This window comes from Anomaloglossus baeobatrachus, chromosome 1, assembly GCF_048569485.1.
Source record: "Anomaloglossus baeobatrachus isolate aAnoBae1 chromosome 1, aAnoBae1.hap1, whole genome shotgun sequence".
Lineage (NCBI taxonomy): Eukaryota > Metazoa > Chordata > Amphibia > Anura > Aromobatidae > Anomaloglossus > Anomaloglossus baeobatrachus.
In genome coordinates, this window is record NC_134353.1 from 335,885,258 (window position 1) to 335,909,654 (window position 24,397).

The 24,397-nt window shown below is 45.3% G+C and overlaps 1 protein-coding gene across 1 annotated transcript in view; it reads right to left on the reverse strand.

Annotated features, from left to right (window-relative positions):
* Positions 1 to 1,178: 1,178 nt before the first annotated feature.
* The window catches only part of LOC142313205 (tyrosine-protein phosphatase non-receptor type 9-like), a 75,158-nt gene continuing 51,939 nt past the window's right edge, over positions 1,179 to 24,397 (reverse strand). The window contains exons 8-13 of the mRNA XM_075352189.1: positions 15,461 to 15,551; positions 10,051 to 10,120; positions 8,906 to 8,984; positions 8,226 to 8,376; positions 7,821 to 8,028; positions 1,179 to 2,717 (exon numbers count right to left, since the gene is read on the reverse strand). Of these exons, the coding sequence (XP_075208304.1) occupies positions 2,494 to 2,717; positions 7,821 to 8,028; positions 8,226 to 8,376; positions 8,906 to 8,984; positions 10,051 to 10,120; positions 15,461 to 15,551 (823 nt within the window). The 3' untranslated portion in view covers positions 1,179 to 2,493. The remainder of the gene's footprint in view (positions 2,718 to 7,820; positions 8,029 to 8,225; positions 8,377 to 8,905; positions 8,985 to 10,050; positions 10,121 to 15,460; positions 15,552 to 24,397) is intronic.

The following is a 24,397-nucleotide window of genomic DNA, read 5'->3' on the forward strand; positions in this document are numbered from 1 at the left end:
CACAATTGCTAGAGATGATGTCCACTTGGGGAAAAAAACGTAAACCCTTTAGTAATAGTGCAGATACTGCAGATCAGCAGTGTCTGAATTGGCTGCAATAGTCACATCATATTGTAGGTCATGAAGACCGTGGATGGCAAAGAATTAGGGGGAGGATGGGGGGTGAAATACTGATGGGGAATATAGGTTGTGAGCCCCAACGGGAACAGTGATAATAGTGTCTGTAAAGCTCTGCAGAATATGATGGAAAATGAAAGCAGCAATAAGGCACATCTGAGCTTTTGCAAAGGTGGTCCACTAGTAGGCCAATCTCTTTAAGAAAGGTGCTCTAATCTGAAGATATGTCAGCTTTTTGTGACATCAGGCAAGGAAATTAGCTTGATCGATAGCTCACAGTCTCAAGAGGTTGTAGGTGGGGACACGACTTCAGGATGCAGAGGCTGGAGAAGTGCCGATACGCCCAGAGCTCTTAACGCCTGATTTACATATGTCAGTTTTCTCTTAAATGCAGTGATAGAAGATATGAAGGTGTTGAATTTAGCTTTTAAGGCCGGGGCCACACGGGGCACTAGTGCGATGCTCACATGACACACGGCTCACGCTGGCAGCACAGCGAGAGCCAAGTGTCATGCTAGTATCCCTGCGACTGTGGTCCGAATGTGTGAGTGGACCTCAGCTGCGGGGGGCGGGCCGGCTCTGAGGACGGGCGGGCCAGCGCTGCGGAGGGGTGGGCTGGCACGGAGAAGGGGAGGGAGGGATTTCTATCCCTCTCTCCTCCGCAGCTGGCTACTGAGATTCTCGCTCTGCACGCGCGGTATACCGTGAGTGCAGTGCAATTTTTCTCTCGCTCTATTCACTTGAATGGGTGCGAGAGAAAAGACTCGCTTTACAATCGCAGCATGCTTCAATTGTTTTCTCGGGCGGATTAGGACTGAGAAAATAAAATCGCTCATGTGCGCTGACACACAGGCTAGAATTGGTCCGAGTGGAATGCGATGTTTTATCGCACTCCACTAGCACCGGTTTTCTCGCCGTGTGGCTTAGGCCTAAATATGTAAATGGCTGATTTAGGAGAGGTCAGGGGAGCGTTGATCTTATCGACTTATTCCCTTTCAATTCTATTCTTTGTAAATTACAGCCACAATAATGATGGGCGCAAAAGAAAAACCATAAAACACTGAAGGCTAAAGAAATATTTAATCTGACATACAAGTTCATCCTAGTAGCTTTCCATGTATTTGCCAGTCTAGTACCAACATGTCCTGTAATTTTAAATACGGCGAGGAAATAAAATGCATTCTATTTTTTTTGCAATCCCAAAGCATATATAAACATTTACAATGATTATGTAGTCTTATAAATACAGTAGCTGGGTTCAGTTTCTTTTATAACACAGCCACTGTTATGTAGTCGGTCGTACCAAACTAGAGGAAAAAAGTAATACTGTTAAAGTACAAAATAATTAAATTTGAGAAAGACATTATTGATATTAAAAATAATATAACTGTTAAAATAATTCTGTTCTCAAGTACATGGAAGGGACAGTGAGAAGAGAAAAAACAAAAAACAATTCCTTTCCCCCTAATACACATGGAAATTAGAAAGAGGCCCCTGAGAATATAAATGCAGGCATTTGTCTTTTTTTAATTTGGATAAATTATGACGTTTGTGCTACACATAATACATTAAAAAGGCACATCAATGCAGGCAGTGTAATATTGTACGCAAAACCCTACACTATATGTAGTGTCCAGCAAAAGGAAAAATAAAGAGGAAAAAAAACAAAGAAAGAAACAGCCTTTCATAACCGTCATTCCTCAGCACCCTAAAGAAAACGCAAACAAACCAAACATAGCTTAAGGCTTTTATCTTAACCTTTCCACTTGTGAAAGAATTAAGGAAAATGAGTAAGAGTTTGCATAACACTTCTAACCAGTAACTGGCGATTCGTCTCGACACAACCTTCAGTCTTTGATGACGTAGAGTCATCAATTAAGAAACTTGGATTCGGTTAAGGTTAGCTATATACAACAGTGCCAAAGTGACCAGGTATGTGGACCTCTACTTGGCAACATTGGTTGAATGTTACAGACTTCGAAGCAATCTTGAGGACACATTACAATGGACATAAAAAAATAAATCATAAAAAGGACTAAACAAATCTACAAGATACTACACACTTTACAAAGGGATCTGTGACACATTGTACATAATTCTTTCTGCGCAGAACAGGAAAGAAAAAAAATAAAATAAAAAAAAAAAGTACAGTTTAGTTCAAGTCTAGAAAATGATGTGCAAGTTACTCCATTGCATTCATGCTACAATAAATTATGACACTTTCCAGTGCTTGAATAGCTCAAACCTACGGCGTACTGAAGGGACCTGCACTTTACTGCATGGCAGCAAGGGGGCAGCGCCTTCCAGCACCACCCAGTTTAGAATGGACCAGCTATGGCCAAGGAAACATGTTTTAGTACCATGGAGAGGGAATATTCACTCGCTATCTGTTTCAAATTCAGTGTCGGACCATTCCACAGGGTCAAGGAGACCTTTCCTTTGTGCGTATTCAATAATTGCCATGTAACAAAAGTAATATTGATCCCACGTTTGAATACTGAAAGCACGTTGAGTTCTCATTCTCTTCACTGTCTGTAGAACGTCCACTGTCCCAATGTTCTCCAGCCTGGACAAGCAAATATCCAATGTACAAAAGGTACCTATAGATACAAGAAATGACCAGAATTAGCAAAAAAGCTACATTTTCTACTATATATGTGTGTACATAGAGGAACAGGCAGATAATATATAAATGACATAGGTTGAGAACCACACCTGCATACTTTCAGCACAAAACCTCGGCTCCTCCTAGTGGTACAACAATATAGTGCATGCTTAATACGGTAGCATACACAGCAATACATCTCACCCCCCCTCTTTGCTATATTGGCACTAGCACTACATGCAAAGATTATGAATTAAACATTTGGTGTGAACATCCTATATCTTCAAAATAGCATAAGTTGTTCTAGGTACACACAAAGTCAAGTATTTTGTAGGATTATATTCAGGCATTTGCGTAATTAATGATACCAAACAGCAGATAATCATCATTTTCATCTGTACGTAACCCAGTCATTGACAAATAAAAAGCTGTGTAGGAGGCTTAAAACTGGGTGAGGAACAGCCAAACTCTGATCCGTTACCAGTCAAATACCATCGCAAGGCTAAGCACAGCAATAAGGTATAGTGGAACCTGGTTTATGAGAACAATCTGTTCTGGGAGTGTGCTCGTAAACCAATTTACGCGTCTAGCAAAGCAAGATTTCCCATAGGAAATAATTGAAATGCAGACAATTCGTTACACAACTTTTAGCATGTCCCATCCGGGTCCCCTATTGTGCCATTCCACACATGCACAAACACACGCACACTATGCTATTATCCTCAGTTCCCTTGCTGGCCGGGTTTTTGCAGTCCGCAGGTAACCATGGCGGCCGATGCAAGGGCTGCCGCTGTCAGGCCTTCAGCGGTTGTCGTTATTGGCAGGAGAGAGAGCGGGGGGGGAGGGAGAGAGAGCGGGGGGGGAGGGAGAGAGAGCGGGGGGGAGGGAGAGAGAGCGGGGGGGAGGGAAAGAGAGCGGGGGTGAGGGAGAGAGAGCGGGGGGGAGGGAGAGAGAGCGGGGGGGGAGAGGAGAGAGAGCGGGGGGGAGGGAGAGAGCGGGGGGGGAGGGAGAGAGAGCGGGGGGGAGGGGAGGAGAGAGCGGGGGTGGGAGGGAGAGAGCGGGGTGAGGAGGGAGAGGAGCGGGGGAGGGAGGGAGAGGGAGGGGGAGGGAGGGAGAGGCGGAGGGGGGAGGGAGGGAGCGGTCGGGGGGGGAGGGAGGGAGCGGGACGGAGGGAGCGGTCGGGGGAGGAGCGAAGCGGTTCGGGGGAGGGAGCGAGCGGTCTCGGGGGAGGGAGCGAGCGTCGCGGTCGGGGGAGGGGTAGCGCGGGGGGAGGGAGGTAGCACGGGGGAGGGAGAGGCTAGCACGGGGGGAGGGAGGTAGCACGGGGGAGGGAGGGAGCGCGGGGGGAGGGAGGGAGCGCGGGGGGAGGGAGGGAGCGCGGGGGAGGGAGGGCGGGAGGTGCAGAGAGGGACTGATCACCCGAGGCTGGTTTCTGGGCACGCTCAGAAGAGCAAGCAGGATCTGTCTATCAGCATGCCAGTAAAATATATCTTTGTACCGTGTTAGCCAGTAGAGATAAAAAGTTTGTTTAAAAGAACTGAGTCCAGTTTGTCCTCTTGCCATACTGATAGTTCTGCTTCATGTCACTTGTTTTATTTACTGCCCCATTCTATGTCCTGTTGTGTATACATATGTGACTCTTCAGATTTTGTGTTATACTGAGCCTGAAGAAGAGACCTGAGAGTCTCGAAAGCTTGCGATTAACCATCTTTTCAGTTAGCCATTAAAAAGGTATCAACTACTGAGGACTCTCGGTTCTTTTAAACAAACTTTTTTTATCAGCATGCCAGCGTTCACATGCGTTTGCGTGCAGTGTAGTCAGGATCCAGCAATTTGCAGTATTTGGACGCAGCTCAAAAACGCTACAAGTAGCGTTTTTGAAACAAGTTAAAAGACTGCAAGTCGCTGGATCCTTACTATAACGCACGCAAACGCATGTTGACGCGAGTCCATTGCAAATGCATTGAAATGAAACCGCATTTGCACTGGATCCGTTTTTGCGTTAAAAAAAAACGTTCATGACGGATGTTAAAAAAAAACTTCGTGTGAAAGCAGCCTTACCTGATCCACATACCGGCGGACTGCAAGAACCAGGTATGAGGCCGACGAGGAAATTGAGGATACATGAGCGTAATGTGTGTGTGTGCATACGGAACCAGAAGTGTGTGCGGTATTTTTCTCGTACAGCAAAGCTTGCTCGTAAATAGAGTTACAAATTTAAAGCAAGCTTTGCTCGCATAGTGAAATACTCGCACACCAAGTTAATCGTAAACTGAGGTTCCATTGTAGTTACATTTCGTCAGTAAGGTATCTCAGACAAAAATTTCAAAGCAGACTGGGAAAAATGAAAAATGTGATGTTCAAGCTCTGTTGAAGAGGCACCAAGAAATAGCCATCCTTGAGGATTGTAAATGCACTGGAGGATCAAGGAAACTTTGTGCAACAGATAAAACACACATTCACGGGCCTTCAAAGATGAAAGATGTCCAGCAGTGCTATCAGCTCAGAACTGGCATCAACTCGTTGGACCCAGCTACACCCATCTACTGTTGGGAGAAGTCTAGCTAGATATGGTCTTCATGGAATTGCGAGACCAAACAATTATGCATGAGAATATAAGAATTGGGGTGTAGAAATGTGATAGAAAGTGCTCTAGACTGAGCAATCAAAATATGAAAGGTTTGGCTGTAATAGAAGGCAGTTTGTTCACTGAAGGGTTGGAGAGCAGTATAATAAAAAGGGTTGTGCAGGCAACAGTGAAGCATGGCGGAAATTTCTTACAAGTTTGGGAATGTATGTCAGCAAACGGAGTTGGGAATTTGATCTAGGTTAATTTTATTCTGTAGCAGGACAACAACTGCAAACACACACTCAATGTCATTAAGAACCATCTGCAGCATAAATAAGAAGAAGAAGTCCTGGATGTGATGATATGGCAGTCACAGAGCCATGATTTAAAACACAAGAGTCTATATCGGATTACATGAAGAAGACATTTGGGCAAGCCTATAGCTGCAGAAGATCTGTGGTTAGTTTTTAAAGGAACTCTATACAGAGGTTGTTCCAAACATCTCGGGAGAGCTGTGTACAAATGCACCTAGAAGAACTGATATTGCTTTAAAGAAAAAAGGGCAGTCACATCAAATATTGATTTGATTTACATTTCCCTTTTCTTCATTAACTTTACTTTATTGTAATTGATAAAAAAAAACAAAAAACAACAAAACACAACTTAGAACATTTCTATCTTCATACACATATAAATGCATTGCAAATCATCGCTTAAGACAGACATTAACCCCTTTACCCCCCGGGCGATTTTCAGTTTTCGTTTTTTCCTCCCCTTCTTCCGAGAGCTGTAACTTTTATTTTTTGGTCAATCTTGCCATATGAGGGCTTAGTTTTTGCAGGATGAGTTGTACTTTTGAATGAAACCATTAGTTTTACCATATAGAACAGGAAAATAGGAAAAAAATTTCAAATGCGGTGACAATGCAAAAAAAAAAAAAAAAAAAAAAAAGTGCAATTGCACGATTGTTTTTGAGGTCTTTTATTCACCTTGTTCACTATATGGTAAAAATGATGTGTCGGTGTGATGCCTCAGGTCCGTACGAGTCCGTAGATACCAAACATGTATACTTTTATCTAAGGGGTTTTAAAAACAAAACAAAACAAATTCAGAGGTTTGTCCTAAAAAAAGAATAACACTTTTTGTGCCATTTTCTGAGACCCGTAGCGTTCTCACTTTTCAGGATCTGGGGATCTGTCACTGCTTAATTTTTGAGTCTTGAGCTGATGTTTTTAGTTATACCATTTTTGTGCGGATGCTACGTTTTGATCGCCAGGTCTGACATTTTAAAAAAAATTGCGCTAACAAAAACACTTAATTTTGGAGTTTGGAATTTTTTTTCTCACCACACGGTGTACCGATTAAATTAATTGAATTTATATTTTGATAGATTGGGCATTTCTGACAACAGCGATATCAAATATGTGTATATACTTTTTCTTTTTTTTTTTAACAGTCTTATTTTCAATGAGATTAATAGAGGGCGATTTGAACTTTATTTTTTCTTTTACATTTTTTTTTTTAATTTATTTTACTACTTTCCCTAGGGAACTTCATTACTGCACAGTCTGATCGCTTGTTCATTTCTGTTGATCAGAGCTACACAGCAGAAATGCAGCGTTCCTGTGAGAGCAGTCACTGTGTTGGCTCGTGCAGGAACTAAATCATGATAGCAACAGGAGTCATCACATGACCAGTCACTAACATGGTAACCATCGGCTCCCCGTGATCGTGTCACGAAGCTGCCAACGTGAGGCGGGAAATGGCGAAATCCCCACCGTGGCCGTTTAAATTGCGGTCACATTTTGACAATGCGATCTAAGTGGCAAGCAGATGCGGGTGGATCACATATCACAGATCCAGCAGCGCCCGTTAGTCCCACATACTGTTCAAATCCACAGACATGTGCAGGGATCACAGATGCCTCACTGCAGCATCGTACCGGTACGTCCTTGGTCGTAAACTTATACAAAACAGTGTGAACAAACCCATTGAACTTTAATATAAGTGGCTATATGGAACACTTTTTTATATTTCTTTATTTTTGGATTGTGAAAAAGGGTAGTTATAAAATTGTAAAAAATATTCAAACTTTTTTTTTATAGCTATTTGTCACTTTAACTACTAGATACTGCAATATTTTGGTATTGCAGTAAATAGTAAAAAGCCATCTCCTATAAAGCCTAGCGATACAAAGATTGCAGCAAAGGGGACCTTCAGGTGGTCTCCAGCTGCCATCGGTATATGGAGTGCTAGACAAAAACACAAACTGTATGTAGGTGTTCTAAACGATCTGAGGGGCTGTTAGCAAAGCCATCTCCTATTAGTTCCTGGATGTAATCCTATGCATTCATTACATTTGTAAAGTAGTAAATTCTGACAATACAAGTATACTAGATCAATGCAGTAAAAAAAAACAAATAATGCTAAGTAATGCATACTTCTGTGATATTTATGTGCACCCACTCTTGTACAATATTTTGTGAGGCACCGCCATGGGTACTGTGCCCCAACTGCAATAATAGTCACCTGTTCTTCCAATGCCCGCACTGCAGTGGATCACTATCGGTGGTCCAGCAGGATGTCCAGTCCACTCTGACCCCAATGCTTGTACCGCCATGGCTTGATGTTGCTTCACTTGGGCTCTAAAGTCCAACATGGCAGAAGCAGATTTAGGCACACCAAAATCAGGCCAACTCATGTATTGGTAATGGGCCACACTTCGACTTTCATTGGTCTGAGAAAACAAAAAGGTAGCAGATATTGGAAAGTGGCTGAGGGAAGGAAAGCATAGCAAATCTGTAAGATTTCACTTAATGGCAAACCGCAACTACACTTCTAATGCCACTGCTTCACAATGGTGCTGCAGACTGTGGACAACCTGTTCTTGATGAAGTGCCAAGATCAGACAAAACTGATAAATTCATTATGTACCTGTTTATTGTAGAGATCCAGATGGGTTAACTTGAAGTCTTGGAAGAGATCTATATGAATGTTCCTGATAATAAAGTGCCCAGAATCCTCACTTCTTCCAGCTTCAAGAGGCCAGTATTGTCCACATTTTATTCGACCTCTTTCGATTACTCTACAGAATGAGAAAAACAGAAAAAGATGCAACGCCCAATAGAAAATATAGACAAATGTGCTAGACCAGATCAGAAACATGACCACCAATAGATGGCAATGTAATTAACAATTTAAAGCGATATCTGACAACCCCATTAGTTAAACACAATAATTATCTGTTGAAGACCCTGCCATTCCCTTCGGTTGGAGTCCAATAAAACAATCGGTTGCAGCCCTATAAACAACAGCTAGGCTCAGCAGTAATCTTAGGCAAGTCTTCTAAGATAGCACACCTGAGGTTAGAGACTGCAATAGTCTCGTGTCCTATACAGGGGGCATCATCACTGCCGCAGGGGGGAGAGCAGCAGAGACACAAATAATGCTTATTGTGTTAAATGAAGTAATTACCTGCCTTGCTCCCTAATATTTTCCTAAAAACAGACAATTCCTTTAAGCAATTGAAAAAGTCATAGTGGTAAAAACCACCCTTTACTAGAACTGGTAGTAGAGGTACAAGCCACACTAGACACATGTACAAGTATGCTTACCTTGTTGTCATAACAATTATTAAAACTCTTTGTTCCCACACCATACGCCAGAAATCGTCAAAGGTTTTTGGCAAAGGACCTGGTTAGAGGAAAAGAATGTAAAAACGGTGATAAATTAAACCAACTGGTTCATGGCCACACACACACACGAATCAAAATAGTCTCATGTAGTGAGTGTGCGCCAAACAAAGGACCAACCACTGAAAGTTGGCTGCAAAAATCTCCGAAATCTTTTAAAAACAAAACTAGAATGAAGTGGGGTTAAATACATTCATTATAAAATTTACAAAAATAGCAACATATAAATACAATTACTCAGTGTCAATTCTGAGCTAGTGTCATTTGTTATCCAAAGCTGCATTCACAATTCTGCAGGTTTTAGAACTGAAATATTCCTTGTACAATTAATGTCTGCTTATTTGCCTTTTAAATTCTACCTGTCACCTCCAGAAATGCTCTTTACCTGCAGATATAGGGTTAGTCAGAAGATAAATCGCATTTAAAATCATGTCTGCCTAACTTACTGGAGCAGTGGCTACAGGGAGAAAATGAAGTTCTGTTCTCCCTACAGCCGTTCGCTTCCAGTCATTGGAGCTGCAATAGTGAGCACGCTGTAACCATGCTTTAACACACCGACAGCCTGCTCTGTCTTTCATTCGATCATTTATTTTTCTACTATGGATTTGACACTTAATAGAAAACATGACGTCCGTAGTTTACATACACTATTACCGGACACCTGTTCAGATTACTAAACTTTGGGCTTGTGCACAAAGTATTTTTACATCTATTTCATACAAAGAATTATTCTATTGGATTCTGCAGAAAATAGTATTCTGGCAGTACAAGCTGTTCTCTTTTTTCCAACAATGATGTGATCCTGATTATGTCGCTACAAAGCTGCTTGGCTAGCCGTGTCACCACCTTTACCATGTGTAAGGAATGCAATGATGCAACTCTTAAAACTCTTGGAGCATAAAGTCATCTATTATAGGAGAGGTCGTCCGGGATGTAATAAATAAAAAAAAAAATATATATATAAATGCTTATAAGAGAATTTACTTTGTCTACATGTAGACAGGTTTTTTGTTTTGTTGTTTTAAATGGCCCTTCAATATTCATAAAAAAAGGGAAGAAAGAATTACCTTGAGTAGCAATGTAGGCATATTTTCTTTTGTATCCATCCATAAAACTTGCATTAATGTAGTCAGTTGTCTAGAAAAGTAAGAGCAAATAAATGGTTTACTACTTGTATGATAAAAAGCTTTTGACCAACAGTGATTAACTTTATTGAATTGCAGTATGAAGTAGGTGAAGTGTCGGCGAACCTACAGCTGCTTACAATTCTCCTTAAAGAGGAAATATATACAGTATATATCTCTCCATAACTACTGAAGGAAAAAAAAAAGGAGGTCCGTCTTGTAATCCGGTGGTGTCTTACCGGAGGGGGCAGTAGCGGTGGGTGTTCCAGAAACTGTAGACTCTGCTGGTGCAGCGGCAGAGGCTTCGGCTGCCATGCTGGGGCATCTGCGTGCGGTGAGGGCTTTAAAGAAATGGCGCCTGGAGTCAGCGCAGATTGAGCTCTAGGCTCAATGGCAAGCAGAGATTTCATCTGCACAAGTGTCACCTCCAGGCACCATTTTCCTGAAGTCTGCTGGAGGGAGATCAATGGGCAGAGAGCTCCATCTGTGCACACGCAGACTCAGGGCGGCATTATTTGAAGTCCTCCCCGCCCGATCCGCAGTGCCAGTCCAGCCGCCAGAGACTATGCAGAGCAGCCTCAGCTGCCGGAGACCCGGAGCACACACACCGCACAGCCGCTGCTGCCACCAGAGATCCCGCACAGCCGCTGCTGCCACCGGAGACCCCGCACAGCAGCTGCAGCCACCGCACAGCCGCCCCAGCACCATCCGCCGCAGCATTTCCCTGGCCTCTTGTGACCACTCTCCACCACCCTGGTAAGCTACATTCAGATTATAAGGACGTATGTTTGGGAGGAAAAGTGCATTTTATAATCTGAAAAATATGGTATCTATCTATATTGGTTTGTAGCAAGGTCATGCCAGAGTAATCTAATTTCTTTCTATGGTGGAATCACTGACTGGGTGAATCACGTAAATGCGGTCGATATAGTGTATCTTGACTTTAGCAAAGCATTTATTAAAGTATCTCATACTATCGCTATTGAAAAAAAATGACCAATGGATTGACAAGGCTACGGTCAGGTAGATTTATAACGGCCTCAGTCATAATACTCAGACTGGTTGCATATCCAATTGGAAGTGTTTCAAGTGGGGTATCTCAAGTCTGTTTCTTGGCCCCAGTGTCGGTCAACATTTTTTATAAAGGATCTAAATAAAAGGGAACTGTAGGTAAACCTCCCTTGAAAGAAGGCACAAACGCCAAAACACACGTTGGGGACGCAGCATCGCACCACACCACAAGATAATTACTCTTTCTGAACTATTCGCATTGTACTTTCTAGCCATATCCTAAGAATAATGCTTTGCTGGATTTCTTATATCATTTTACCTCTCATGGATACTTCTGAAATGCATATATACTGATGTCAATGAAATTGCAGCTGTCTATTAAGCACTTGCTTATATATTTTTTATACAGTGCATATTTGATCTATGCTGGTACAGTTTCTGTATTTTATATATGTGTCTAAACAGTCATGATATGCCTGTGCAGATTTTAGAGCCTTGTTCAGCAGCACAGTGATTATTACATTGTTTATCCTATGTGCCATGCCATCTGATTGTCTAAAGAATAGTTTGTAATCATTGCTGACCCATGTAATTTTAATATGATTAAGTAAAGCAACTATATATTTTTGGTTCAGTGTACAGCAATTTCTTCTTGCGGTAATCTGGTTAGTGCAGCACCCCTATAAGGCTAGTTTCACACTTGCGTTGTTTTCCTTCAGTCGCAATCCGCCGTTTTGGAAAACAGCGGAATCCGTTAACGGATTCTGCCGCTTCCCATAGACTTGTATGGACGACAGATTGCGACTGATTACCTGCATTGCTTCCTCTGGCTGACACTGCATTGCTTCCGCCGGGTGGAAAGAACGCAGCATGTAACGTTTTTTTGAGCGGCAGAATCCTTTATTTTTTCACTGCGCATGCTCATTTTTTTCACACAACGCAATGCAACGGATGCCATTCAACGCAAGTGTGAAACTAGCCTAATCTTACTTGTAGCAAATCTTTTCTGGACAGACCAGAGCGACAGACAAGATAAAATTAATAGAGGGGATGCGTGGAAGATGTGGTCCCCGCCCCCAATATTTGTAACCAGCAAAGGTAAAGCAGACAGCTGGAAGGTCCATGGTTATTGGGCCCTTCCTAGCCTAAAAATACCATCATGTAGCTGCCCTAGAAGTGGTGCATCACATTAAATGAACCAGTTCTGGTGCTTCGTCTTGGCTCTTCCCAATTCCCTGGTGCTTTGGCAATTGGGGTCATGGTAGTTGGGATTGATATCAGCTGTGTAGTGTCAGCAAGCCTCAAGCCCTGGTGTTAGTAATAGAGAGGCGTCTATCAGACACCCCATTACTATTAACCAAGTAAAAAGAACAAAACACACAAATAATTTAAATAAACACTCCCCCCAACAAACAAACATACAGGGAGTCAGTCAAACCACAAATGGAAAAGTCAAAGACATAAAAAGAGACAAGTAAAAAGTAAACACTGTGCCTCGCTTAACAATTTATTAGAAAGCAAAGTTTCCAGCTCTGATGTAGTCCAGGTTCCATATTCTTTATTCTTTACTCTGAACATAGAGTAAAGAATATGGAACCTCAGAAAGAGGCTCTGTAGACTTTGGGTAGCAGTCACTCCTGGCTCACACTGTGCTCCGCAAGACTCGGTAATTGATTAGCAGTGACATCAGGACCTCACCGCTCACCCCTGTGGTGAGAATGGGAACCTTTGGACTACATTGAACCTGGGAAATTTCTAATAAATTGGTGAACGAGGGACAGCGTTTCGTTTTCCTCTCTTTTTAGGTCTTTCGGGTATCTATTTGTGGACTATGTCGTAATTCCTGGACTACATAGGACCTGCATAAGAATTTTGTTTTACACTCCAGGGTACTACACATGGTGATTTTATGCTCTGCGCACACTTCAGGTACGATACTAACATTTTATTAACCCTCACAATCCGGAGGCTGAGACACACTGTATGGCTCCGGTTTTCCCTTAAGATACAAGTGAGATAACACTATTAGGCCATGTGCCCACGGGCGCTCGTACCTGCGGATATATTCGCAGGTACGGCCGCATGTTTCCCGTAGCTGCCCGCCGGCATCCGCAGCTATTTTTAGCTGCGAGTTTCCAGCGGAATAGCTGCGGGAAACATGCGGACTTTCACGCGATTTACCTGCGGACGTCCCGGCCTCTATCTCCATAGCGGAGGGCCGGGATCTCCGCAAGTAAATCCGCAAGAATAATTGACATGCAGTTAGGTGTAGTTGAGGGATCTCCGCAGGAGATTCCGCAGCGTGGACACAGACACTCCTCATGTCCCATAGGGTAACATGGGGAGTGCCTGTACATGCTAGAACCTGCGGATTTATCTGGAAAATCCAGAAAAATCCGCAGGTTTTCCGCGGCAAACTCCGCAGCAAAAAGCTTCCGTGGGCACATGGCCTTAGCACTACTAAAGCTAATGACATGAATGAAGCCCTGGCCCTGTCGGCGCATACGTCCGAAACATTTTGTGGGGGGAGGGGTGGGATTTCGAACGTATGCCCCGACGGAGCCACTGAAACGCAATGTGAAAGGGGCGCAAGGCTCTGTTCACACACACCACAGGGTAAAAATAAATGCTGTGTTCAAAATGCCCATTAAGGCTGGAGTCACACTTGCGCGTATCTCGCGAGAGTCTCGCATCGCATTACCCGGCTCGGCTTGATGCTCTCCGGACAGGAGCGTCTCACCTGCATAGAAATACATGCAGCCGACCTGCTCCTATCAGGAGAGTACGGCCGTGTCGGGTGATGCGAAGCGAGAATCACACGAGTCTCTCACAAGTGTGACTCCGGCCTTAGTGGCATTATAATCCGGTTTTGTTTTGCAATGTCTTTTTGGATGCACATTACATGTGTGCTTTGTCTACATTACCTGAAATACAGATAATTTTATTCTCCAAAAACGCTGTTAAAAAAAAAAGTTGCGTTTTTCCCCTTTTCATAGTGTTTTTTTTCACCCATAGAAAGCTGACATTTCAGAGCTGACATTTTCAGGCTGGTTTCTTCTTCCATCTCTGACATGACAATAGTGATCATTCAGCTCCCCCTTGTGGTGAACATGCTTTACACAATGTATTTTCTGAAATACCCTGTGGTCTGATTTTCAGTTTGTCGGTGCACTACTCTGACACATTGGCTGTGTTATTGTATGCTCTTAAGTTAATCAGTGGGTATAGAAAGCGATAGAGGAGATCACACACAGATTCCACAATGCACACATAAATTGTCCATTGACCTAAGTAGGTTGTCTAATGACAACGCAAAGCTGCATAAGAACAGAACACAGACACCTCGGCGCACTTTGTGGGGTGTTTAGAATACACAAATGATTTTCTATGTGGGCACTGCACAGCTTTAGAAACCAATACCAGATTATAGGAGTAGAACAAGAAGGGTCTGTTCTAGAGGACACTCATAATACAGAAGAGGAAGCCAGCACACCATAGATGAGGATCACTGTGCGTCACAGATTTTGGAAGGCGGCTTCTAACTACTGTCTGCAGGGGCCTAGGAGTAAGTCCAGGACAAGGTGAATGTAGGCATCACCTGAAGGGGGGCACCACGTCAATTATTAAAAATATATATCCAATGAACATCTTCCTTCCTCCTCTGACTGAGGGAAGTGCCTATACCAGTGTGATCGAGGAGAGAAGCACTCACAGGTACAGGAGGACAGAGCAGCCGACATAAGTCACTACTCCTCCAGCCACTTACTCCAGGCACTGCCATGCAGGGTTCGGAGCAGACGTCCCCTCCTCCTAACTCCCTGACTCATCGCTACTTCATGATAGCCTTCTCCTGGTCTGCACATCATGCTCCTGACCCTGCCTCCCCCCAACTCACTCACACACAGCCCCTGCCCCTTATTTTTTCATAAATATAAAATCACAGATGGCAAAAAGCGGACACTGACCAGATGCTGATTCCACTCTGATGAAGACCGATCTGCATTTTTACATACTCAAGACAATGAGGACATCTGGGCTTCTTCAAACATTGCGTTTTCCCAGCGTTTGTGCATATTTATGCGATTTACAATAGTAGCAAAGTTAGATTTAAAAGCTCATTCACACTTTTTCCTTGAGCCTTTGGCGCTGCTGTGTGTATTTTTAGAAACTACAACATTCAATTATTTTACATTTTTTACCCATTCAAATAGATGCATAAAAACTACATGAAAAAAAAAAACAAACAAAAAAAACCCCAGAGCTCAATCATCACACAAACACAAAAAAAAATAGTCTTTTTCTTTCTGCCAGAATGAGATACATTGCCAATAATATAGGTTACCTCATCTGTGCCAATAAGTCCCAGTTTCACCCTGGACTGGTCCAAGCACAGAACATCGCTGTATCTATTCTTTGCTTGATTGTACGGCTTCCTGTGCAGAGAGAAGAGAAATAGAATATTAACATTAAATTGTAAGAGACCCATTATTCACATTTAGGAGTCCATAATGAATCTCCGAGGATCCCGAGCGCTTCTAAGTCTGTACTGAAGTCAAAGTAACCCTGACACCTCAGTCTCTGTACATGTAAGGTGACCCGTAAGGATAATAATTCATGCATTGGGACCATGACAGCATTGGATAAAGGGGCTAGAAATCACCAGAGTGCCATTTTAAAGGGATGTAATACAGACATCTAAGTGTCCTAAGCGACCAGTGGGGCCTCCATAATTTGGATGATACATTTCACCTGCCGAACATTACGGTTTAACTGGTCAATTTTCATTACTCATCTTCAAGCCTTAATAGCCAACTCGTTTGTTGCCTCTACATTTTAGCAGCCATAAGTGGCTGTATGAAGTGGTGTTTTATGTAGGGCAGGGGTGGGGAACCTTTTTTCTGTCGGGGGCCATTTGGAAATTTCTACCAACCTTCGGGGGCCGCACAAAATTATCAATGTTTAAATGACCCTGCTATATTGGGTGAAGCAATTAATTAACTGGGGGCATGGGGCTGGGGGCACAGACACCACACGCAGGGCTGGGGGCACAGACACCACTGGAGGGGCTGGGGGCACAGACACCACTGGAGGGGCTGGGGGCACAGACACCACTGGAGGGGCTGGGGGCACAGACACCACTGGAGGGGCTGGAGGCACAGACATCACTGGGGGGGGAGGCACAGACATCACTGGGGGGGGAGGCACAGACATCACTGGGGGGGGAGGCACAGACATCACTGGGGGGGGGTGCACACAGGACTGGGGGGGTGCACACAGGACTGGGGGGGTGCACACAGGACTGGGGGGGTGCACACAGGACTGGGGGGGTGCACACAGGACTGGGGGGGTGAACACAGGACTGGGGGGGTGAACACAGGACTGGGGGGGTGAACACAGGACTGGGGGGGTGAACACAGGACTGGGGGGGTGAACACAGGACTGGGGGGGTGAACACAGGACTGGGGGGGTGAACACAGGACTGGGGGGGTGAACACAGGACTGGGGGGGTGAACACAGGACTGGGGGGGTGAACACAGGACTGGGGGGGTGAACACAGGACTGGGGGGGTGAACACAGGACTGGGGGGGTGCACACAGGACTGGGGGGGTGCACACAGGACTGGGGGGGTGCACACAGGACTGGGGGGGTGCACACAGGACTGGGGGGGTGCACACAGGACTGGGGGGGTGCACACAGGACTGGGGGGGTGCACACAGGACTGGGGGGGTGCACACAGGACTGGGGGGGTGCACACAGGACTGGGGGGGTGCACACAGGACTGGGGGGGTGCACACAGGACTGGGGGGGTGCACACAGGACTGGGGGGGTGCACACAGGACTGGGGGGGTGCACACAGGACTGGGGGGGTGCACACAGGACTGGGGGGGTGCACACAGGACTGAGGGGGTGCACACAGGACTGGGGGGGTGCACACAGGACTGGGGGGGTGCACACAGGACTGGGGGGGTGCACACAGGACTGGGGGGGTGCACACAGGACTGGGGGGGTGCACACAAGACTGGGGGGGTGCACACAGGACTGGGGGGGGCTGCACACAGGACTGGGGGGGGCTGCACACAGGACTGGGGGGGGCTGCACACAGGACTGGGGGGGCTGCACACAGGACTGGGGGGGGCTGCACACAGGACTGGGGGGGGCTGCACACAGGACTGGGGGGGGCTGCACACAGGACTGGGGGGGCTGCACACAGGACTGGGGGGGCTGCACACAGGACTGGGGGGGCTGCACACAGGACTGGGGGGTGCACACAGGACTGGGGGGTGCACACAGGACTGGGGGGTGCACACAGGACTGGGGGGTGCACACAGGACTGGGGGGGTGCACAGGACTGGGGGGGTGCACACAGGACTGGGGGGTGCACACAGGACTGGGGGGTGCACACAGGACTGGGGGGGTGCACAGGACTGGGGGGTGCACACAGGACTGGGGGGGTGCACAGGACTGGGGGGGTGCACACAGGACTGGGGGGTGCACACAGGACTGGGGGGTGCACACAGGACTGGGGGGGTGCACAGGACTGGGGGGTGCACACAGGACTGGGGGGGTGCACAGGACTGGGGGGGGTGCACAGGACTGGGGGGTGCACACAGGACTGGGAGGTACACACAGGACTGGGGGGTACACACAGGACTGGGGGGTACACACAGGACTGGGGGGTACACACAGGACTGGGGGGTACACACAGGACTGGGGGGGTGCACACAGGACTGGGGGGGTGCACACAGGACTGGGGGGGTGCACACAGGACTGGGGGGGTGCACACAGGACTGGGGGGTGCACACAGGACTGGGGGGGTACACACAGGACTGGGGGGGTACACACAGGACTGGGGGGTACACACAGGACTGGGGGGGTGCACACAGGACTGGGGGGGTGCACACAGGACTGGGGGGGTGCACACAGGACTGGGGGGGTGCACACAGGACTGGGGGGTGCACACAGGACTGGGGGGGGTGCACACAGGACTTGGGGGGTGCACACAGGACTGGGGGGGTGCACACAGGACTGGGGGGGTGCACACAGGACTGGGGGGGGTGCACACAGGACTGGGTGATGGGCTGCACATAGGATTGTGTGGGGGTGCACACAGGACATTGGGGGGCTGCACACAGGACTGGGGGAGGGGTGCACACAGGTTTGGGGGGATGCAAACAGGACTACTGGGTGATGGGGTGCACACAGGACATTGGGGGGCTGCACACAGGACTGGGGGAGGGGTGCACACAGGACATTGGGGGGCACACTGCGCTGAGAGTTTCATGCAACTCTGGGGGAGGTTTACAGAACTGGTGTGGGGAGGCACAAAGCATTGGGCAGGGCACATAGCAGCAGAGGGTCGGCGCTGGACTCACAGCAGCATTGCACTCACATCACCGGAGTGCAGGAGCCGGACACACTGCATCAGAAGGAGAAGGCAGGCACTGATCTCCGGAGGGCAGGGGGCGGACACACAAGGCTGGAAGCTGAGGCTGCTGTAGACCCGCCCACAATTGGCACTGGCCGACGGGAGAACACATTGCAGCAGAAACAGCAATGTGTGGATTTAAAGGGCCGGCGGCAGCAAGACCGCGGTGACAGCACCAGCACTGCCTCCCCCGGGAATCTGCCCGGGGGCCACATAAAAGGTCATGGCGGGCCGCATGCGGCCCGCGGGCCGGAGGTTCCCCACCCCTGATGTAGGGGAATTGTAATATTATTCAGCGGAACATGACTAGATTTATTCATCCATAATCATGTAATTCATAGATTTTATAACAACCATATGAATTCTTCAAGTTAGTACGGTTGTGTGCATACCTAATGTATGTTTATGCCATGTGTAATAGTTTTATAATAAATAGGCTTTTTGTGTATATTTACAGAATTGCTGGCACACTATAAAATTTTAACCAACTATTTAGACCCTTTATAATAAATATGTAAATACAAGTTACATTGGCATGTGTGGCGGTTTGGTTAGGGGGGCTTCGAGTGAACAGGTGGAAGATTAGACCGCAGAAAGAAGAGGTGCGGACGGGACTGCTCTCGGCTTGTCGTATGGTCCTCAGGGTCTCTTCTTTTTGCGATATTTACTCTAGACAAGGACTCTACCTCAGGGACCACTTAACGTCCATGATCACACGAGGTGTGCCACAAGTCCTGGCCTAGAGTACAGTAAACAGGCCAGATTCAGCTTGTGGCCAAGGAAAGAAGAAGAGGTGGTTGTGAGGGCCCGACTGCGGACAGTGGAAGGGCCAAGCACAGGTGAATATTTGCTTACCTTATAATTTATTGTAATAAATTATAAGATGTGTAAAAGAAAACAAAAAAAAAAAAAAAAAAGCTGCTTTGGAGTTTTGACAGACCTGGAATATAATAGAGGACATTTAGTTTCCAGGAAATAACTGCTCCAAAAGGAATCTCTAGGGAAAAATCAGCACAAACATTAGGATTGTATCAGCTCATCTCTAGTACTAAGTGATACCCAATGTTACTGAACAATAGGGTAAACCACTACATATGATTGGAATGATCCATGTCACACATTAACAAATGATGGCCCACGGGAGATTCTTCCCATCCATATCCAGCCCGCAGAGCGATGATGGAGCCTTGCATATAAGTATATACACCTGACAGACGCAGGGCAGGTGTACATATGACGTGGGAAACCGGCACGATAGGCAGAGGGGATGTAAGCGATTGCATTGTGGAATTGGGCATCATTAAAAATGATGAACCCTTTTCTTTTTCTAGCCTTCTGTGTTACACAAAAAAATATGTACAAGTATATCAGGAGGGCCATATAGAGATCTCTCCCATGATCGGTTTGTACCAAGGACTGTGACAAGAACAAGGGGGCATTCTCTTCGATTGGAGGAAAGAAAATTCCTACATCAGCATAGAAGAGGGTTCTTCACGGTAAGAGCAGTGACGCTCTGGAACGCTCTTCCTGAGGAAGTGCTGATGGCCAACTCACTGAATGAATTTAAGAGAGGAATGGATGCTTTTCTTGATAGCAACAGTATAGAAGGTTGTGAATAGCATAATATAGGTAGATAGTGACCCAGCTTAGGAATCGGAAATATTTTTTTTTTCCCTATGAAGAAAATTGGCTTCTACTCTGGGTTTTTACCTTCCACAGGTTCAACACTGGAGAACAGCGGCACTACAAATAGGCTGAACTAGATGGACATCGTTTCTATGGCTGAAAGACGACATGTTACACTGTATTGAGGCTGCAGAATGAGTCAACTGAGAATCTGTCAGCCTACTAGGACAGAAAATGTGTCATTTGTTTCAAGCTTTCAGCTGATATAAATCGAACTTAAATGTCCAGAAAAAAAAAAAAAAGTCCAAAACTGAGCAAAATAATGAATGAATGATTTTTACCCCAAAATACAGCATATATTGTATGGGTGGACACATGTATTGCTAAATTATAGGAGCAGCATGATTTAATGCCTTCTAAACCAGTAAGTTATGGCTTTGATTAGCTGCTACTGGTAAGAACCAGCTGCCGTGTCCTCAGTGCTGGGAGCGTGTTCTCACTGAAGACACTTACCCATGAACTGAGAATATTCAGAATGACCGGCTCAGGAGGAGAGCGCAGCAGATTTGTCTGATAATAGATAGTTTCTTATTTTCATGTGTATTATGGATTTAGGAAATAAAACTTAAAATTAATTCTGATTACTAGTTGGCAATAAAATTAATAATGAGTGGAAGTTCAGCCTATTGGTTGGGCCCTCAGCAGTCACAGTCTCATGTGATCAAGGTCCATTATGGTCTTATTATGGATAGGATTTTATGGCTACTGAAGGGATGAGTAGTCGATAACATCATAAATCCTTAATGAGCAGGTGAATCAGGAAAACTTTAGCCAATAGCATGTGCCGTTACATCAAAGAATGTAGGGTGAAGTTCAGTTATAGAGGGTGTCCTATAAAACCTTCTACAATATCAGAGAGGCCACATAAAGCCTCACGAGAAGAGCCGCACTCTACATTTGGCTACTGGATAAAAGGACACAGGGAATAGAAGAGCTCATTGCTCCCAATTCATCAAGGCTAATTATTAGCTTGCCAGTCTTGATAAGGGGTCCTGGCATAGTCAAAAGCTCCCGATTCACAAAGAGGGGCACACTGGCATCTGACGCGTGGCATGCACCTCCATGTGCTATGCCAGAAATCTTACTCCAGTCCCTGAACTAGAGTAAGATTTCTGGCGTAAGGCAAACCACCATCTTCATGACATCATGAAATCAAAAGTCCCCATACAAGTTAGATTATTGAAGATGCCACTAAAAGTAACGCCTTTGCACTGGTGCCATAATTCTACTTTGTGACATTGTGGGAAGTGCATATTTGCCGCAGAGTAGTGATGGCACTGCGCTACAGCGTGATCCAGCTGTATGAACAGTTCAGGAGGGGATTTCAGCTTCTGAATATAAAGATGAATGTCAGGCTAGGCTCAAACACCAGATTTTCAATGTGGAAAATCCAACAAATATATATGCAAGACAATCTAAGGCAAAAACAATACACTGACAATTTGATTTGTACTGCGGGTTTAACCCTTTGAAAGTGGTGGTATGACACCTAACATGCATTTTCTAACCATCTATCTTTCTTTACCTCCTAACCACTTTTGCAATTATCTTCATTACACAATTTCTTACACTTCTCCCCATCTAATCCCAAAAGGTGTTTTGTTTTTCTAACTGTACTTCCTGTGACGTTTCATTTGAGAGGCGCCTCAAACAATCACAGGAGGCTGGTGCTGCACTTGCTCTCTGCAGCATCTATCGCCCCACGTAGAAAAGGACATCACCAGGAGGGCAGCGTTACAGTTGCATACTAGTTTCTTGCATCGCCACCTCCTTAGGGTGTCCTGGATGATGGACGCTGTGGCTGAGGTTAGTGGAGTGCTGACATGCTATTCATCTCTTTGCAGCCACTTCCATTGCTTGTGCGAAAAACGTCAGCTGGGGGTGGTGTTAGATTCAGCGAGTGACACCAGCACCACCCTACAGGTTCTAGCACCGCGCTCAAACTAAGAGTCATCAGCGCTAGTCTGACTTACTGCCTCTAGCACTGCCCTCAAAATGAAGCGTCATGAGGTGGCAATATCACTCGCTGCATCTACCACTTTTTCCAATGATTGAGTCAATTTTTTCGTGACATCATAGGTTTCATGTCAGTTCTAAATTTTTGCTCAATACTTGCTTTTATTTATGAAAATATAGAAAATTATGCCCTTAAACCAGAGTGTTATACCACACAAAATAGCTAAACATTTGCCATATGTCTACTTTACATCAGAACTAGTTTTAAAAATCACAATTTGTTTTGTTGTTCGGAATTTATGAGAAATTGTTCATAAGCTCAACCCTTCTTTTAGAAAAACAAAACTTAAAGCCAATTTTCTTTTAAGGACCACATCGCAATTGGGCTATGTGCCCACGGGACTCTGTACCCGCGGATTTTGCCGCGGAAAACCTGCGGATTTATCTGGATTTTCCAGATAAATCCGCAGGTTCTAGCATGTACAGGCACTCCCCATGTTACCCTATGGGACATGGGGAGTGTCTGTGTCCACGCTGCGGAAAGTGCGGCTGCGGAATCTCCTGCGGAGATCCCTCAGCTGCACCTAACTGCATGTCAATTATTCATGCGGATTTACTTGCGGAGATCCCGGCCCTCCGCTATGGAGATAGAGGCCGGGACGTCCGCAGGTAAATCGCGTGAATCTCCGCATGTTTCCCGCAGCTATTTCGCTGGAAACTCGCAGCTAAAAATAGCTGCGGCTGCTGGCGGGCAGCTGCGGGAAACATGCGGCCGTACCTGCGAATATATCCGCAGGTACGAGCGTCCCGTGGGCACATAGGCCACTCAGTCACTTTAAGGCTATGACAGAAAATACTTAAAAGTGATACCACTTTAAAAAGCTCAATACCACATTTAAAGGGAATCTGTCACTTGATTTTTGTTCCCCCATCTGAGAGTAGCATGATGTGGGGACAGAGACCCTGATTCCAGCGATGTGCCACATACTGAACGGTTTGCTGTCATTTTGATAAAATCAATATTTTCTCTGCTGCAGATCTAGCAGTTATACAGAGCTCATGACTATGCTGGACTACCTGCAGTATGCCAAGTAGTCCTCTAATGATTATCTACTGCTGATTAAACGGTGATTTTATCAAAACTACACTAAGCAGCTCAGTAAGTGACACACCGCTGGAATCAAGATCTCTGCCCCTACATTATGATGAAAAAACCTGACCGATTCCCTTTAAGGTGCTTCACAGGAGCTAAAGCAAAATGTGCAAGGAAAAAACAGAACATTTTACTTTTACCCCACAAAAATGTTGCTTTAGCCTTAAGTTTTGCATTTTTACAAGGAGAAAATGAAAATGGATCAAAAAAAAAAAAAAAATTTGTCGTGTAATTTCTTCTGAGTACGCCGATACCCTATATTTGGTGTAAAACTACTGTTTGGGTGCACGGCAGGGTTCGGAAAGGAAGGCGCGCCATTTCACTTTTAGAACGCAAAATTGTCTGGAATAGATAGCAGAAAAGCTGCCGTGTTTGGAGAGCCCCTGATGTGCCAAACAGTGGACACCTCCAAGTGATCTCATTTTGGAAACTAGACACCTCAAGGAATATATTTAGAGGTGTAGAGAGAACTTTGAACCCAGGTGCTTCACAGAATTTTATAATGTTGAGCCGTGAGAAAAAAAAAAAATGATAATTTAATAATCATTTTTCCCACAAAAAGGTTGCTTCAGCCCCAATTTTTTAAATTTTCACAACAAGGATAACACTAGAAAAATGTTTGTGCAATTTCTCTGGAGTATGCAGATATCCTATATGTGGTGAAAAACTCTTGTTTGGGAGCATGGCAGGGCTTGAAAGAAGGAGCGCCATTTGACTTTTGGATCACAAAATTGTCTGGAGTAGATTGCGAAGGCTTTATCACATTTGGAGAGCCACTGAAGTTCCAAAACATAAGAAACCCCCCAAAAGTGATACCATTTTGGAAACTACACACCTCATGGAATTTATCTGGGGGTGTGGGGAGCATCTTGAACCCATTGGTGCTTCACAGAATTTTATAATATTGGGTCGTGAAAATGAAATATATCTTGGTCAAGAAAGACCTCCAAGAGTTGACATGATGATTTTTCCAGAAAAATAAAAACTGCAAAGCCAAATGAACAATCGTTGCGTTACCTCATTCATATCAAACGGAAGTTTCTTTAGAGCATTTGAAG